General features: G+C 38.5%; 1 protein-coding gene across 2 annotated transcripts in view; it reads right to left on the bottom strand.

Moving 5' to 3' along the window:
• Nucleotides 1-1,170: 1,170 nt before the first annotated feature.
• The window catches only part of cog3.L (component of oligomeric golgi complex 3 L homeolog), a 32,908-nt gene continuing 14,656 nt past the window's right edge, over nucleotides 1,171-19,422 (bottom strand). For both annotated transcript variants that reach the window (XM_018247329.2, XM_018247330.2), the window contains exons 12-23: nucleotides 18,622-18,761; nucleotides 17,574-17,734; nucleotides 16,636-16,744; nucleotides 12,483-12,607; nucleotides 10,692-10,781; nucleotides 9,240-9,360; nucleotides 5,469-5,557; nucleotides 5,254-5,388; nucleotides 4,518-4,593; nucleotides 4,183-4,310; nucleotides 3,262-3,360; nucleotides 1,171-2,151 (exon numbers count right to left, since the gene is read on the bottom strand). In XM_018247329.2, the coding sequence (XP_018102818.1) occupies nucleotides 2,122-2,151; nucleotides 3,262-3,360; nucleotides 4,183-4,310; nucleotides 4,518-4,593; nucleotides 5,254-5,388; nucleotides 5,469-5,557; nucleotides 9,240-9,360; nucleotides 10,692-10,781; nucleotides 12,483-12,607; nucleotides 16,636-16,744; nucleotides 17,574-17,734; nucleotides 18,622-18,761 (1,303 nt within the window). In that variant the 3' untranslated portion in view covers nucleotides 1,171-2,121. The remainder of the gene's footprint in view (nucleotides 2,152-3,261; nucleotides 3,361-4,182; nucleotides 4,311-4,517; nucleotides 4,594-5,253; nucleotides 5,389-5,468; nucleotides 5,558-9,239; nucleotides 9,361-10,691; nucleotides 10,782-12,482; nucleotides 12,608-16,635; nucleotides 16,745-17,573; nucleotides 17,735-18,621; nucleotides 18,762-19,422) is intronic.

Below are 19,422 nucleotides of genomic sequence, written 5' to 3'. Positions count from 1 at the left end.
TGATGTAATGCCTCTGAAAAACATGCACTACTAATGTGAGAGCACCCAAATCCGTTACACCCAAACAATCATTTTAGGAGAAGGAAAGTCAAATTCAATGGGGGTGTCAAATTGTTAGGCACCTCCAGAGATTACAATTGCTTCTCTAAGAACCTAGTGCTTCAATTAGCTCAAAACTGCCCCAGGCCGGGGTATTACTGTATGACCAGCGCGTTGCAATATTCTTCATGTTCTTGAGTCATCTCTTCGGCCTGGTCCGGGTTTTTTAAGCCAAACTTAGAAGCAAAACGTTGGCATTTGACTCTACTGCACCCAGACTAGGGCCACATGAAGAATCCAAGAGCAGGAAGAATATGAATGTGATGCTTCTATAGTAGTACCCTGGGCTGGTGCAGTATTTAGTAAACCGGAGCACTGGCCCAGGGTCTCAGGTAAGCAATTATGGCGGGTACCTAACATTTTGGCACCCCCAGTGATTATGCCTTTCCTTCTGCCTTAATATAAATATTTCAAACGTCCTAGAGAACCTGGGAAGTCTAAGCCCTTAGCAAACAGAATGTCAGATTTAAAGCAGAAATAACATAATCCTAACAGTTTCAGTTTTTATTTAGCAACAATATGGACATTTTTTTTGCTATACGAGGAAAAATTAAAAGAACGGACCCTTAATCCAACAATCCGATTGCTCAGTGAACCAGCTTAAAACAGAACGTTTACTAATTAAATTAAAAAGAAAATCCAGGAAAAACCATTAAAATAAGGGAAGGAACAAGGAGACGGAAAGACTAAGGGTATGGGGTAGGTAAACTGTGTCTGTGAGCATCAGAATGGGTCTCAGACCCGCCTAATCAGCTTGCAGCCGGCTGCTACAGTCACTTCAAGGTGTGCCATTCATTAACCACCCCTTCACCTGGGAGGGGTGCATTGTGGGTGAAGGGGTGGTTAATGAATGGCACACCTTGAGGTGACTGTAGCAGCCGGCTGCAAGCTGATTAGGCGGGTCTGAGACTCATTCTGATGCTCACAGACTGTTTACCTACCCTATACCCTTAGTCTTTCCGTCTTCTTGTTCCTTCCTTTTTTCCTGGATTTTCTTTTTAATTTAATTAGTAAAAGTTATGTTTTTAGCTGGTTCACTGAGCAATTGCATTGTGGGATGGGGAAGTGCAATTTTAAGGGTCAGTTATTTTCCTTTTTCCCCATATGACTTACAATTCAGACCCTGCACACTATCCACTATCTCTCAAATTGATGCACTTTGCTCCCTAATCTATACTTTTCTATAGACTGATATAAAATGGCTAAAAAGGGCCTCAATAAATGGACTCATTGTCTCCTTTAGTGCAAGCTGCCAAACGGACACAATAGCAAGTAGTAATTCAATTTGTAGCCCGTATTCTTCTAACACTGCAAAACAGAACAGAACGTCATGCCACTTGCTGCATGGAATTGTGATCACTTACTTGTACATCGCAGAGAACTCAATGGTAAAACAGCCTGATCTAAAATTAGTTAATTTAGGCGAATAGAGGTATTATCAGGGGACAGAAAGATTTAAATGCTCATTATTATTATTTTACAAGTTTCTCACTGAGCTGCACTACAAGTTCTCCCTCACAGGCTGACACAGTGCTACAGGGATAAGGGCACCAATGAATTTACTGTGACAAGCCAACAGCTCCACCCAGCTTCTATTTACTAACTGCAGCTAGTCATTCGCTTAATCCCCCCATGGGATTTCACTATGCCATGTACATAGATATCAGAGCCCTCCAGTGAGATCTAGAACAAATGCCAATCAAATGATCACTATATTATAAATTCAGATTTTAAGTTAATATTTGATTGGAATGAAATTTCCCCTTTCCAAGCATACATGGCAGCGGGTTTCATTTTGTTTCCACCTCGGAGTGAAATATTATATTGGGTTTGCTTTAAACATGTCTAAAGCTTTTCAGAAATCACAGTAAAGCTTTGGTATGGCCTCCTTGCTTCTGGAGGACTGACATTGCTTCATGTAGACATGGATGCCTGTAACAGCCTGCACGCTGCAGAGCATCACTCCTTCACTTCTGCTTTGCTTTCTCCGTACCGCAAGGATAGAGACAGACATTTCTTTAACTATTTAGTCACAGACAGCAACAGATTCACCTAAGGATGAAAAACATGTTGTCAAACTTTATAAAAGCCACAACGCTTTTTTTTTTCTTTTTTCCATAGAACATTCTGTATCTTTGGCCTAATCATGATTTGATTATTTACCTGTACATGTACAATTGCTGAGCATGGTTTTAAAGGAGAACTCAGCCTAACTAAAGAAGTAGGGTAGAAATGTTGTACATTAAGTTTTGGGCTTCTGTACCGGCCCAAGGCAACCACAACCCTTTAGCAGTAAAGATCTGTGTCTCCAAAGATGCCCCAGTAGCTCCCCATCTTCTTTTCTGCCGATTCACTGCACATCTCTGTGCTGCTGTCACTTACTGACCTTAGGGACCAACTCACAATACACAGTACACATAGAATAGAAATGTCACAATATAAGGCTGATTAGTAATTAATACAGATAATTACTACATGGCAGCAAAGAAACCAGTACAATTAGCATTTGAATTTAATAATCAGCCTTGTAGCATCAGCTTATATTACAGACCAGGATGATTTTCTGCTTGATAATATGTGACGACCCCTAAGCTTAGCTTCTCAACAGCTGCTCAGAACCCACTGAGCATGTGTCACAGACACTTTCCAAGATGGTGACCCCCTGTGACAAGTTTGAAGTCCTGGATCATTGCTGCTATTGACAAGCTGAAACTTTAGGCTGCTGCAATAAGAGCAGTATATAAAATATGGCATTTTAGACACACATTTTTATGGTTTAGTTCTCCTTCAAAGGGGATGTAAACCCAACATAACATGTTGCCTTTTGAATGTAATTCTAAGCAACTTTCCAATATACATTCATTCCAAATTACATTTACAAACAACTTCTGTAAATGTAATCCAGTTTTTATTAAATGTATATACAACTGGTTGATTCAAATGACAGTTTCTATCATTATGTAACATTTGATTTTTGAGATCAAATCCCCTTCAAGGGGAGAGGCATATTGAGCTTGAAATGATTAATGGAGGGAAGTAATAGCCACAATGAACTGCACTTTGGTTAAAGCACTTTGTACATATAATCATACATCTTACACGATTGCTCTTCTGGCACAGTCAAACTGTTTTATGTTCAGAAGGATATACTATTTATTCTACCTGTTCCATTGAAGGGCAAGCAATGATCTGCAAATCCTCACTGCTGAATTCTTCCTTCAGTAACATGTGAATCTTCTGGAACACTTGCTGTATATTGCTCTAAGATAAAATAAAACGTAATCAATCGAGACGAGATAGACGGACAGACAGCTGTCATAGAAACCCTGCCTTTTAAAGGCTAATTTTTCATGTGAATGTGAGGGGCATAAAATAATAAGCAAAAGTAACCAAACAAAAGTATGGTTCAATAGGTTAAGTTACTATAAGGGCTCTTACTGACGAGCGGTTGAAGCTGCGCTCCCCTGCTTTCCTGCGTTCAGCCGCAGGGGAGCGCAGGAATAGATGCATTAAGTTATTTTCAATGGGGCTGTACTCACACAGGCGCGTGTAGGCTCCGAACGCTGGAAAAATGCAGCATGTTGCGTCTCAACCTGTGTTCGGCGCCTACACGCACTTGTGTGAGTACAGCCCGTTGAAAAGAACTTAATGAGTCTATTCCTGCGCTCCCCTGCGGCTGAATGCAGAAAAACAGAACGCAGGGGAGCGCAGCTTCAACCGCTCATCAGTATGAGCCCTTAGGCTTTAGCCAGTCCTTTCTGTGGTCCTTCAGCTGCTAATTTCCAGCAGCAATTGAAGTCATGGAACAGGGATCTCTAACATCAATTATTCCTATAAGCCACACATGTTCCACGTACAATGAAGAAGAGATACTGGCTGCAATTCCGAATGATTTCATTGCTTCCATTTTTCCGATACAATGCCCCATGTGTTGTTTTCTTTTATTGCCACAGAAAAGTCACTCATCAGACACTCTCTGGGATAAATGTTATATTTATAGACTCATGAGCTGGACAGTCAATGTAAGGATTAAAAAATGTTTGCAAATGAGAGAAATTGCACGGATATCCAAGCAGCACTTACCCTGACTGGTTTAAACAGTATAAACTCAGTATCTTTGTTAGACAAATACAAGGACATGCTGCGAAGTGTCACTGGCAGTTTGGTTTTCATGGTCTTGTAGGTGGAAGACACCAGGTCATTTATCTTCACTGGAAAAGAAGAATAAAAACACATCTGAGAAATCTATATATGACAACGATCTGTTCAAAGAGAATGAAGATATAATGCAAGTCTCCTGTGATGTCATAAAACAATAAGGGCAACAGGCAGATGTCTTCATTCTTGAAGTGAATTTTCCTAGGCTTGGGCATAATAGAGCTACAATGTTACTATAGACCAAAAAGCAAGTAACAAACCTGGTTGTGCCCAAGGCTGCTGTGACAAACTATATTTTGGCCCTCCTTGACTGGCCATGGTTTTCAGTGCAGTAACCTGTAGAAGGCAAAGAAAGGCGACTCAAATACACAGATGTTCACAGATATGTAAGAGTTACAAAGTGAAGTTAGGTAGTTCTTACCAATGAATTGCCATTTTGCATTAAAGGAACAGTTCAGTGTGAAAATAAAAACTGGGTAAATAGATAGGCTGTGCATAATAAAAAAGGTTTCTAATATAGTTAGTTAGCCAAAAATGTAATGTATACAGTATGGATGCACCGAATCCAGGATTCGGGCTTTTTCAGCATGATTCGGATTTTTGTCCAAAAAAACAAGGAAGTAAAAAATGTTTTCCCCTTCGGTTCGAATTCGGTTTGGTATTCGGCTGAATCTTTAGAGAAGGATTCGGGGGTGCGGCCGAATCCAAAATAGCGGATTCGGTGCATCCTTAGTATAAAGGCTGGAGTGACTGGATGTCTAACTTAATAGCGAGAACACTACTTCCTGCTTTTCAGCTCTCTTGGTTTCCACTGATTGGTTACCAGGTAGTAACCAATCAGTTACTTGAGGGGGGTCACATGGGTAACTGTAATCTGACCTGCACGCTGAGGATCAAAAGCAAACTTACTGAACAATTATGTCCCACGGGGCCCCCTTAAAGTCGCTGACTAACTCAGAGCAGTTGATAGTGTATTGCAAAGCCTTGTGTAATTACCTTTGTCATAAAGTCTTCCAATGGTTCAATGAATATCTTGCTCTGTTGCTGAATGAAATGCTCACACGCTGCCTTAAGGTGACGGTCAACATCTTTCTTAGAGTCAATGAAATGCTCTTTAATTTCCGGGGTTCCCTTTCATGTAACAAAAGACTGAGGTTAAGCTCATATTCCAGAGGATTCCTTCACACATTTGTCCTAAAATGAAAAGTTACCTGCAACAGGAACTCCAGGAGAGCATTGTTGCTGTTGAACCTGAAGAACCCGGGAACTGTCCTAGGATGGAGAATTTTAAATGCAGCATCTGCAAAAAGATATACAAAGCTCTTAGTGCCAACTGGCGTCTGCAACAATACTGCAATTTTGGGGGAAACTGCCGCATTATGGGTAAAAAAAACATGTCGATTGCACTTTGTTCACTGCACTTGTGGTTGTACATTACCCGTGAAGTGTTTTTACCTCTGATGTATTAACTCTGTCACCAGTTGCCTATTAACTAAATGGCAAGCAGCAAGTTAGTTCTGAAAACACACAAGCAAATGGTAGACGGCTGGCATTTTATCCTGGTGAAGTAAATGACTGAAGATAAACCAATAGGAGATGAGTTTTACCAATGCATAGAATGGGCTATTTAATAAGAGATTTGCTCTGAAACATTTATTTAACATAGTCAAGTCTAATCAAAAAATAAAAGATGGCTTGACCTCTCAGGTTTAAAGTGATAATACCATATTTTTGAGGAAAACATGAGTATTCTCATATCATATAGGACAGAACCAGAATAACAGAAAGTAGAGTGGTTTCTGGTAACACCTAGATGTACAGTAAGGTTATGGGGGATACAGCTGAGCGACTGATTTGCTGAAGAAAGGATTAGGCTTCCCTAGGTCTGTGCATTAATAAAATAAATCAATTTTTCAGCTGCTGCTGCCATCTACTGGGCTCTCCCCCATGAAGCAACCTGAAATAATACCAAAATTCTTCTACTGTCTATAATGTACAAAAAAATATGTATTTTGATTGCTGTAATTGGGGAGATCACAAACAGATAGAAACAAAACAGTTACAAATAATAATGCAAGTATAAGTCAAGACATATGGTCGAAGGTCCCTTCCCATAAGAGCTTACAATCTATTGGTAGGGGCACCAAGGATACATGAGGAATGGGCATGTGACAGTGTTGCAGAATGGTTATAGACAAAATACGCCTCACGGTTGTTACACGCTTGCTGAAAGAACAAAATAGGACTTATTTTAGGAATAAATAAGGAGAAACTAATAGGACTGTTTAGTTTACCATAACGTATAACAACTGCTTATTTGGTGAGGTCTCCAGTGACCACCTTGAGATGGGAATTATTGGGCTCATTCCAATCGCTTGGCCCTTGGGCTGAGGATCAGAATTGCTGCTATGCCCAGGGGCAATCTTAAAAGTCCAAGTTTTTAAATTTCTCCTTATTTATTCCTTCTATTTAGTTATATCAGCAAGCTTGTAACAAGACACCAACTCTGGTGCCGCCCCTGAATTTAGGTTAAAACCCAGAAATTCGGATCTTAAAGTTTTTTGCCACCCCTTGCAACTGGCCACTGAGTGCTGCCTTAGGAAGAATCTCACCTTGCCCTATGGCAGGAGCAGCCCTGGCTATGCCAGAGGTTGGATCAAGAACCTGATCAACAGACATATGCTCGATCTAGTTGGAGAAATCAAACCTAGATTGACACGAGGCTGATTTTCAGCTGGATATAGGGTTGCCACCTTTTCTCGAAAAAAATACTGATCTTTCTATATTTTTAAGGTTTTTGCCTATAAATAACATTGGCATCAAGCAACATTTTTACCAGTCATGTGGCAAGCCTAGCTGGATACTGGTAGGATCATCGGAAGGCTCATATACAGGCAGATAAGATGCAGAATTATTGTGAAGGGCCAGATTTGGCACCTTTAAAGGAAAACTATACCCCCAAAATGAATACTTAAGCAACAGATAGTTTATATCAAATTGAATGACATATTAAAGAATCTTACCAAACTGGAATATATATTTACATAAATATTGCCCTTTTACATCTCTTGCCTTGAACCACCATTTTGTGATGGTCTGTGTGCTGCCTCAGAGATCACCTGACCAGAAATACTACAACTCTAACTGTAACAGGAAGAAGTGAGGAAGCAAAAGGCAGAACTCTGTCTGTTAATTGGCTCATGTGACCTTACATGTGGTTTGTATGTGTACACAGTAAATCTTACGATCTCAGGGGGTAGCCCTTATTTTTTAAAATGGCAATTTTCTATTTATGATTACCCAATGGCACATACTACTAAAAAAGTATATTATTATGATAATGGTTCATTTACATGAAGCAGGGTTTTACACATGAGCTGTTTTACTCAGTATCTTTTAATAGAGACCTACATTGTTTGGGGGGTATAGTTTTCCTTTAAATCTGTCTGTGTATGGTGACCTTTACATGAACAAAAATATTTTTTTGGATAATGGCAGATGTAGCACCTTCTATGCTGGCAGAAAAGAAATGCCTGTAGCCCACTGGTGACAGGCACTTGTCATTCAAGTCAATGGCAAAGAGCACAGCAGTCAGAGGCATTCCTCCACTGCCAGAGAAAATGACTGGAGTGCCATGAGCCTTAAATGAACAGGATAGAAATAAATAGTAAGTCAGGTCAAATAAACATAGATTATGCTCCATGGGGTGGTTCACCTTAAAGTTAACTTTTAGTATGTTACAGAATGGCCAATTCTAAGCAACTTTTTATTTGGCCTTCATTAATTATTTTTATAGTTTTTGACTCTTTTCAGCTTTCAAATGGAGGTCACTGACCCACTTCTAAAAAGTAATACCTGTAAGGCTACTTATGTATACTTTTTATTACTCATCTTTCTATTGAGTCACTCTCCTATTCATATTCCAGTCTCTTATTCAAATCAATGCATGTTTGTCCGGGTAATTTGGACCCTAGCAACAAGAACCAGCTGAAATTGCAAACAATAAAGATGTTGAATAAAAATTAAAAAAACTCAAAACCCACAAATAATAAAAAAAATGAAAACCAATTGCAATTTGTCTCAGAATATCACTCTTCACATCATACCAAAAGTTAATTTAAAGGTGAGCAAACCCTAGCAAAAATGATCAACTTTTATAATAGCTACTTACCTTTCTATGCACCAATTGGCTGACACAGAAATGTACTCACTTCCTAAATATTTGAGCAATGTCTTCTGTCAGCCAATTAAAAACACCAGAAAGGACATATTTACCCACTGACCACAACACTAACATAATAGCATCACTACAGGGTTTCAGTAATGTTCAAATGCAAACAATGTTATTGTCATTGAAGGTATAATCCAGGAAAGAGTAAATTAGGAACATTAAGGGCAGACACACACGGTCAGATTTGGGGAGATTATTCGCCTGGTGACAAATCTCCTCTTCTTCAGGGTGGACTAATCTCCCCGAACTGCCTGCCTGCTCGAATGTAAATTGCAGATGGGATGGCACTCGGATCACTTCGTTTTCCGAAGTCGTGGAAGTTGCCACAGAAGGAAACTTCGGAAAACAAATCGTTCAGAGTGCCACCCCGCCGGCTATTTACATTCTAGCCAGCGGGAAGGCAGTTTGGGGAGATTAGTCACCCCGAAGAAGAGGAGATTTGTCGTCGGGCGACTAATCTACCCGAATCTGACCGTGTGTCTACACATAAACCTATACATAGATTACAATAACTGTTAGGGTGCCCAAACATCTAGATTGTAAAACATAGCTGTCTATTCAGGCCACACAAATGGCATTTGTGCAGCCTTCTCTTTCAAGTTAGAATGTAAACGGAGTTGGCACTAAATGCAAGTTAATTTGTAACTGGATCAGCATGCAGAGAATTGCAGGTGAACATGAAAGACCAATAATAAAATGTGGCTGCTGCAGGACAGGTATGCCAAGTCCCCCAGCTGCCAGTAAGAAATACCTCTTGTTTTCTTGAGGTCGACGGAAATTTCCTTAATGGTGAATTCAGTGTGGAAGGGAGCAATCTGCTCTCGCAGGATGAGAAAGTGTTTGATAAGGAACAGCTGCCCATCAATCTGGGTCTAAAAAACAAGCATTTTCGTTAGTGGAAATAACAAAAAAAACAAAAAAAAACAGTGGCTATAAATAAATCTAGTTCCATGAACAGAGCCATAAGGTTCCCAAAAACAAGATGCACGAAACACGCCCACATGTTCTACTCCATTTTGCTGAAGGTTAAGGATATCGGCACATGAAGATGGGAATTCAAACAGCAAGTTCTGTTAGACAATAAAACATCCCTTATAGTGCAAACATCAGGCAACCAAAAGCAAATTATTAGTCAGTTTACTTAAAAGACCAGTCACATCAAAAAATGAAATTGTTTTAAAGTAATAAAAATATAATGCAGTGTTGCCCTGCACTAGTAAAACTGTTGTGTTTGCTTCAGAAACACTACTATTGTTTATATCAATAAGCTGCTGTGTAGCCATGGGGGCAGCTATTCAAAGGAGAAAAGACTCAAGTTACACAGCAGATAAACTCTGTAGAACATAATGTTATCTGTTATCCACTATTTAACCTGTGCCATATAGCCGTTTTTCAATTTTCGCCATTGCTACTCAGCAGCTTGTTTATATGAACTATAGTAGTGTTTCTGAAGCAAAGACGTCAGTTTTACCAGTGCAGGGCAACACTACATGATATTTTCATTACTTTAAAACACTTTCAGTTGTTGGTTTTACTGTTCCTTTAAAACAGCAGCAGTTGGTATTTGGTGATGACTTACTAAAGAGCTAAAGCCTGTACCCTTTAGGGAACAGGATCCAAGGTACTTTGCAAGGAGAGAGAGGGAGGAAGGAGAGAGAGAGAGAGAGAGAGAGAGAGAGAGAGAGAGAGAGGGAGGAAGGAGAGAGAGAGAGAGAGAGAGAGAGAGGGAGGAAGGAGAGAGAGAGAGAGGGAGGAAGGAGAGAGAGAGAGAGGGAGGAAGGAGAGAGAGAGAGAGGGAGGAAGGAGAGAGAGAGAGAGAGAGAGAGAGAGATCTCCAGTTTGGAGATGTCGGCAGCTATCTGGTTGCTAGGATCCAATTTACCTAGCAACAGAGCAGTGGTTTAAATGAGAGGCTGGTAGATGAATAACAGTGGGCCTGAATAGCGTGAAAAGTAATTAAAAAGTTACAATAACAATAAAAATAAAGCCTTACTAAGCAGTATAGTTTTTTGCTGCTAGGGCTAGCAACTCAATACAATAATATTATAATCTTTATATTATATAAAATGCAAAAAATTAAGACCAGTTGAAAAGTGAAAAGATGCTACAAATAGGAGACATTTACAGTAACAGTTAATATAGCAACCCTGGTAACATGAGTACAGAGTAACTTTCTGCATTTGGTGACTATTTTTTTTCTGACCTTGTTTTTGTTGATTGCTTCAGATGCTCCCAACAGTGACTGGATACATGCTGACAAGGCCTCCTGAGATAATCCTTGAAACACTGTCCTCTAGAGGGGACAGGAAAACAAACCCATGTATAAATGTTGTGGTTGCAACAGCAGAAAAAATTTTCATCTGCAGGAAAAGCTGAGAAGGGGTAGTGCTGGCAGGAGGTGAAGCACCTAGAGCAGCAGAAGCCACTAATTTTAACCAGAGGGAATCCATTCTCTATGCTGCTCCATTAATACTAATCATAATCTTTTTTGATCCTCCAAGCCCCACTCACTGAAGTAGATTAGGCAATATTTGCATATCTGTCAGACTTCACTGTGCCTCAGATCCACACATCTGTAGTTACAGAAATCATTTTGCAGATTTGTTATGTAAAAGATGATAAAATCATATAAGAAATTAATCCTTGTCCCATGAGCTTCTACAGTTCAGCATCATACTACATAATCTGCACCATCAGCAGCAAGGAAAAACAACTGTAAAAAAAAATTCTACTTCAAACAATATCTATAGATCACGTTGATCTGACACCAGAAACTTTTTTACATCTATCATAATATTGCCTTTGAAAGCTACTTATAACTTTGCCATAAAGTATTTGCAGGATGCTTTTACATTACCTGTCTGATCCCCTATGTTCCTGTATGAGGGGGCTGCCATATTTGTGCAGCAGGAGTCCGTTAGCATTAGAAACTTTAACTGACAGGCTGAGATGGGACAGTCAGGTTGGCAAAACAGTCAGGTTTAGGAACCTTTAAGTAACAATTACTTACAAAAACAAACCTCTCAGCAAAAAACGATGACCTATAGGTAACTTTTAATGTACATTCATATTTTAAAAAGTAGTTCTTTAGTGTTAGAATCAATTTAACAGAATTTATTAAAGGATAGTCTCTCTCTGCTCACTCATAGTTCTAGGCTCAGATTACAGCAGGGAGAAGGGAGGGGGAGAGGAGCAAAGTGAGCATGCTCAAGCCCGTGCCCGGGAGATTTAAGATGAGAGAAGGAAGTCTGCATTTCTATACTTCACATGGGCATCTGTTTACTGTAAATGTTTCTTTTGACAGAGGACTCATTCAATTGAGGGTTTACTGGTGTATTTATATAGATCTTTCACTTATAGACCTTTTACATAGTTTTCATTTTTCTTTGAACACAACTGTGTTGCCACTCCTATTGCCACTCGATTAGCCCAGGCAAACAAAGTCAGCAAGTGCTGCTGGAGGGCCAAGGTGCAGTCTATCTTTAAGTTTAATAATACCATTGAAACTCCCATAGAAGAGTGAGATCTTACCGTTGTATTAAATAGTCACAGGAAAAAAAAAACCTGAACCTACTTTAAAATTGTCTAATAATTACTAAGACATTTTATATAACAATCATGTTGTTTCATACAGTAAGATTATACTGCATTAAAAGGACAAGTAAACACTTCTCCTGAGTCTCATATGCACAAATCAGGGCATGGGCCCAGCTGGTGAGCAGAGCTACTGCTACAGTAAAATATGGAAGATCACATAAAGCCTGGAATAAACACAATACAAGGATGATTTACAGTGTGACAGAGGCTACAATTTGTTGCAAATATATAAAAACAACACTGTCACGTATCAGTTTGTATCCAGAGTCAACATTTACCCTTAAAATACAAGTTATATTGTGATGTATAATGCATGGTTTTGCAACATATACTGGCAATTAGTGAAAACGGCTACCTATGGATTGGAAGTGAGACATTGATCAAGCTTCGCACTTACATCCATACATCTGTAAAGCTTGGAAAGACACACCAGCGTCCTTCTCACTGTAGGGTACCACATCCCATGCAGGTCGGCAGGAGATACTGTATTCTGAGACTTTTGGCTTAAGGATTCCGAAGATCCTAAGTGCATGATAAAAAGAAGAAAATGTCTAACTTTGATCATAACAAATATAATGGTGTACAAAACCAGATCCTACCTGGCATGTATCATTAAGGGTATATAGTTCCACAGTCAGGGTCTGATGCTTTTAGATACATTTTACTTTACATTATTTTATTTTACTATACACATTCCCCTATAACATCACTGCATGAGAGTAAACATAATAGATAATTTTTATAAAGGCATTTGGATTTTCACTTAGATGTGTTATTAACAGGCCAGGTGTAAATGTAAAAAAAAATGTTCTCTAAAACCAGGCCATGTTGATGTAAAGATTTGTAAGGCGCATGAAGTAATTGTTATACAGGTACAAAAAAATAAGCAATCTGTAATTCTTTAGATAAGTCCTGTCCCATGTCAGTTTTATAGTCCCCTATCTGCCAATGAGTTGCTCAGTTGCTGTGTATGACATCACCTCTATATTGTCTGGCCCACAAATACATCAACAAAGTGGCCCATTATATTTAGGTCTTTGCAGTAAAACATTATCATTTCAGTAAAGATTGCTCTGTGTTGCAAATCCATTGGTGTGCCTTATTTGTAACTTGATATGTATTTTAACTTGTTTACATTACTTGTTATTGATGTATGCACAAAACAAAACAAAGGTATCAATGGAAGGAGAAAAGAGACAGGTTTATTATCTCCCGAGGACAGCAAGTGGCAGCTCAATGATGCAATTTCTATCAGGAACAAATTATAAAAATGCTTTTACTATGGAAACAGCACATCAAACAACTTAAAGGAGAAGGAAAGGCTAAAATTAAGTAAGCTTTATCAAAAAGGTCTATATAAATACACCAGTAAACCAAAGTAATGCTGCTCTGAGTCCTCGGTCAAAAGAAACACTGCATTTATTTCCTTCTATTGTGTACACATGGGCTTCTGTATCGGACTTCCTTCTCTCAGCTTAAACCTCCAGGGCTAGGGCTTGAGCATGCTCAGTTTGCTACTCCCTCCCTCAACCCCTGCTGTAATCTGAGTTCAGAGCTATGAGTGAGCAGGTATAGTCTCAGGCAAGAAGTGATGTCACACCATCGCGGCAGAGGAGAACCTTAACTACATATATGAATGGGAAATTGAATTTCTGAAATTTTTTAGTAGGCTTAAACTTAAAATGTACTTTATCGACCATCAGGACTGTTTATTGGTAAACATAAGGACCCCATGCAATTAAAAAAAAAAAAACAGCAATTTTAACCCACAAGTGGATAACGCAGCTATCACTACCTTTGAAAATGTGATAAAATAAGAGGTCCAGAAAATATGGGACATCAGGGGCAACACCAGATCACTAATTAACCTTACAAAAAAAAAAGAAAGAGGCCTTACAATCTCTAACCAACAACCCTGAAGCTGTAATTAGGGCAGCTGATAAAGGTAACGCTATTGTTGTAATGAATACATCCCAATATATGAGGGAAGCAAACAGATAATTGTCTGTGCTAGAACATTATGAATTAACCCCTACAGATCCAGATAATTGTCTGTGCTAGAGCATTATGAATTAACCCCTACAGATCCAGTTTGGTCCATTAAATGTGAAGTGGATAACTTGATAGTAGAAGCATGGGAAAATGGGATTATCAATACTACCACTAAAGATTATCTAACCACAGAACATCCACGCACACCTGTTTTATACCTACTTCCAAAAATCCACAACACACTCATTGATCCAAAAGGGCGCTCAATTATTTCAGGCATTGGCTCTATTTTAGAACCATTATCAAAATTTGTCGACCAGTACCTTCAGCCTATTGTACACAACATACCCACATGTCTGGTTGACACAACTGATTTACTCAGACTTCAAGAGTTAGTCTAACCTAACAACCCTGACATATGCCTCTGCAGTTTAGACAAACAAAGTCTCTATACGTCCATACCCCAAAATGAAGGCATTACTTACATAGAAGAAACCTTATTGGAAACAAACACTGAACATCATCTCATTTATTTCCTTTTGGACTGTTTGACCCTAGTACTGCATAGGAATTACTTTAAGTTTGATGATAGGTACTATTGGCAGCGCCAGGGCACGTCTATGGGTGCATCGGTAGCCCCCTCATTTGCTAATATTTTTGTCCACCATCTTGAAAAAAAATCTTCCTTCAGGGCCCATTTAAGAAGTACATTCAAAAATACTGGCAGTATGTGGACGACATACTTATTATCTGGCAAGGCACTGAAGAAATCTTTATAAACATGTTAACTGAAGCGAACATTTATCATTCCACTATAAAATTTACTGGAGAATGGTCTAATACATCACTGAACTTTTTGGATGTAAAACTAAGCATTTGTGACAATAAAATTACAACGGAGATTTATTCCAAACCCACAGAGCGTAACACATTATTACTCTCTTCCAGTTATCATACTATGAGCGCTATACCTAAAAGCCAATATTTACGTGCATGCCGTATTGCTTCGATGGATGCACAATATAAAAAAGCAGCTAATTCGCTTACCCAAAAACTTTCCAAACGGGGTTATCATGTAGCAAAACTCAAAGCAATAGAGAACCAAGTAGGTAAACTAAACAGACAGGAACTCCTAAAAGGATCAAAGAAAAAACCTAACCAGCTTGAGAGAATCCCCTTCGTAGCTAAGTATGGCAGACAGAGCAAAAAAATTGAACAAATATTGGCCCATATTACAACAAGATACAAAATATGGTTCCCAATTTAAACAAACCCCCCTTTTCAACTACACTAGGGGTCCTAGCCTTAGAGATTCTCTTAGTCCCTCAGACGTCACCCAGAAAAAAACTGTTTTGGGGATCACCAAAATGACTCCACATTACTTTCTAGAGGTCTGCTTACTTGGACTAGTGGAAGAACTACTTCCCCTAAAATGGACCAGGTCGCTCATGAGAACATCCCTATATTATGCCAAGAAAGGGGTAATTATGTGCTGGATGGGCAATAACTCACCCATAGTGGCTCAATGGGTTAACCTAATTAATAAAGCTCTGCCCTGGGAAATTTGAAAAGATATGGGACCCATGGCTAGACATCAATCCACTTGAACTCCCAGAGCTCTAAGACATATGCCAACCAATCAGACCAACTGGATACGAAGGCATAGTGAATTGGTTGCATGTAAGGTACTAAGTATGATTGACCGTTGCTATTTGATGTTTTGATAATTATGTTGCTGAAAATTCTTTTTTGATTACCCAAATGTATGATAGGAAAACCAAGGGGGTTATTTACTAAACTCCAAATGCAAAAATCACAAAAAAACGTGATTTTTCGGAATTTATTAAACCCAGAGGATGGGGAAAGTCCGAATCTGAAAATCCAGCATCTCAGACCTGTCGAGGTTGCATATAAGTCAATGGGAGAAGTCCCAATAATTTTTTGATGTGCGCTGGGTTTTTACTAATACCCCGAAGTTTTCAGCCAAAATTCTGAGTTTTCGGATGATAAAATCCGAAAAAATCTCGAAAATCTGATTTTTCAAGTTTTTTTCCTGCAAACAAAATTTTCGTGAAAGTGTATTAATAAATAAGCACAAAAAGCCTGTGTGGATTTGGTCTGAGTTTTTTTCCCCAGAAAATATTGAGATAAATTCGGACTTTGATAAATAACCCCCCAAGTGTTAACAGCTATTACTACCTGTGAACCAAGTATGTACTCGCTAACAACCACCCTTGTAAATTCAAAAATAAAAAATGTAAAAAAGCAACAGTCGGGCAATAGTTTACTGGCAACAGATGGACTGCCATATTTTCAGACAACGAACATCTGAGAAGCAGTCGCATTAAGTGCTGGAACTGAGACGGACCAGGATACAGTCTATGGGAATAAAAAGGCTGGTGTCTGGAATGTTAAGGACTTCAGGGCCTTCAAGCACAAAGTAAGCATTAATAAATTATCAGGACAGAATGTAGTCACCCTGTAAAGTGAGCACATTAGAAAAAACTACTGGAAAAAGCAGTTAAATATATAAAAATAAATTATTTAGATATACTCACCACTTTTAATAAGATTATTGGCATCTGGATCTTCTAAGTGGACATCTGAAAAAGAAGCTTCTGCAGAATGTAACCTCTGTTGTTCTTCTTTGATACTTTGTGCAATTTTCTGAGGAAGAAAATGACCTATATTTGTATTTTAAAGATATGGGTCTGTAAGCCCAGGTGCTGTCCATGAAAGCCTCACTGCAACAAATGCCACTTTCCCCATCAACAAATGGTTTACAGAACATTGTTAATTACAGAGGTCTGTGTAAAAGCCAGCAAGTTTCAGCGGTAAAACGCAAAAGTAGTGCCATCTTATGCATACCTGTAAAATAAACTGCATGGCTGAAGCTTACTTCTGTGAAGAAACTCTCCTATTCTTATATCTAGGTTTTCTAGGTGAAACAGCTTGTTTTAACTCTCATTAACACGGTTATTTTTGCATGGACTGGACCTGAACAGGATATATTAGGAATTAAAGGGTAAGTCAACCCTACAATAGAAATTTGCCTAATAAAAGAAAACATAATTATAAGCAACTTTCCAATATACATTTGTAGTGCTTTTAAAGTTATTTGTAAAAACATTTGCTATTAAAAGCAGCATTTGATTAACTCCTGGTTGTTACTTTTTAAACAATGTTGCAAGTCTTAGTTCCCCCAAGGTGTGTTAATCAGCTGCCTTGTCTTACATTGTATCAACAGTCTGAGCCACCAGTGCAGAGAATAGAAGAGGTCAAACTTGGCTTTCAATAGCAATACATATACAAATAACTTAAAAACCATAGAAAATTTTAATGAGTGCCTATTGCAAAGTTGATTAGAATTGGGTTTTCTTTTATTAGGCAAAAAAATGTTTGGTTGACATTTCCTTTAAATAATTAGCAAATAAAGGGGGGTTGATCCTTATTATGTTACTCAAGTATGATCAAATTGTCTAGTGACCAATTGTACCTCCATCATCTCTAGCTTGTCAGGATATGCAAGGTCTCCTGGAGCTGGCTTGTAACCCAAGATATCTGTCTGGATGTATATGTGCGTCCTGTAGACGAGTCTCTCCTGGACATCTTCTAACATCTGTTTAACCAGAGCAGCAAAAGCCCCAAGATGCTCCACTAATCATACAGGAAGGAAAATAAAGTCAGCTCCTAAGTGAAGCATTTATAATAAAGACAAAATTACAGATGCACCAATACCTAATTTTTCAACAGGCTAGTAACAATCTGGGAATTGGAGAGTTTATATCTTTTTAGTGACTGTTGAAAGTGGCACAAAAAGATAAATCATATTACAGGTATTTCTTTAAGAACTTAGTAAACGCTGCAGTATGTATGTATGTATGTATGTATGTATGTATGTATGTGAAATATCTGATCACATTTTAAGACTATTTTAGAGGTTATTTTAGAGTCAAAACTCGATTTTTTTTTGGGGTTAAAAAAAACTACCTCTAATTGTTTGAGATTTATTAATCCCCCAACACAGGAAATAGCTTGAATCTGAAACCTGTCGAGGTCATGTAGGAGTCAATGCCAGAGGTCCCTTGAACCATTTGAAGTAGTGATGTGCAGGCCGGCTGATACTCGCGTGTCGGTCGGGCTCAGGCCGACCTTACACCCCCAATTGCGGGTGGCGGGACCTTACACTGCTGGCTTCCGGGTTCTGGTTTTATAGGTCCATTCGCGGTATACAAGACTCTAAAAATTGACCTTTGATAAATATCCCTATTAATGTTCCCTTTAATATTATTTGGCGGTGAGTGCAAAAATTCTCTTTTAGGTGCAGTTTTTAAACCGTGTGTATACCATGTGTGCAGAAAAGTGGGTCAGAATAAGTAGACACTTATATTATTTCATACAAAAGTCTGTGTCCACCTTGTCTGGCAACAGTTTGCTCAAGCCTTGCTTGCTTCAAATTTGTGGATGCAAAATTAAACATAATACAACAGGTGCTCCCACCACAGTGAAAGAACCTAATCTCATACAATATAACACAAATTTACCATTGTTCTGCACGTGGTCTTCAAGCATTTCAATATTAAGGATTCCGCACAGCTCAGACAATGTTTCTAAATGGACGACGTGAATGATCAGTGGCCGTAAGACATCATAGAGGGACAAACACAGTTTCTCTAGAAGCACACTGTCAAAAAAAAGTACAGACATGTTTTTAACGATTTTTAAAAAATTACTACAATAACATTTAGATTGCTGTAATGACTACTAAAAAGGATCTACAAATAAATAATAGGTGTCCAACAACATGCATTTACACTACACAGAAACTAAAGCAATAAGAGAACTAAATTAGCCAAGTGTCATGGGTAGACTGCCTGAGGTTCTGGGCCCTTCAAGTTATATGTTCCTGCTTTAATGCTCCTGAATTAAATGCTAATCTTTCAAGAGATAAAAAAAATCAAAGGTTATACCTAACACGATGCCCCCAGAATATTGCATTTATTATTATATAATACACAAGAGCCACGAACATCCTTTAAATTATATCCTTAGTGATGTCATTTCTACTGTAATCGGAGCTTAGTGATGTCATTTCTGTCACATGACTCACTAAACTTGTGTATTATAATAAATAAAGTACCCTCTATTGCAAAATATGATAATGTTAGGAGTCACCTTGGAGTTTCATGACCTGTTTAAAATGATAGATGGTCCTGGAACTCCTTGGTAACTTATAATAGGAGTACTTTATTCACTATTTATATATATATATATATTGATGTTGTTTCTCACAGTGATTTATTGAGTAAGAGGATTTACATTTGTACAGATTTTTGATCAAAGAC

Source organism: Xenopus laevis, chromosome 2L (assembly GCF_017654675.1).
Source record: "Xenopus laevis strain J_2021 chromosome 2L, Xenopus_laevis_v10.1, whole genome shotgun sequence".
In the NCBI taxonomy this organism is placed as follows: domain Eukaryota; kingdom Metazoa; phylum Chordata; class Amphibia; order Anura; family Pipidae; genus Xenopus; species Xenopus laevis.
Note: the sequence above shows the minus strand (reverse complement) of the source record. Positions and strands in the feature narration are given on the sequence as shown.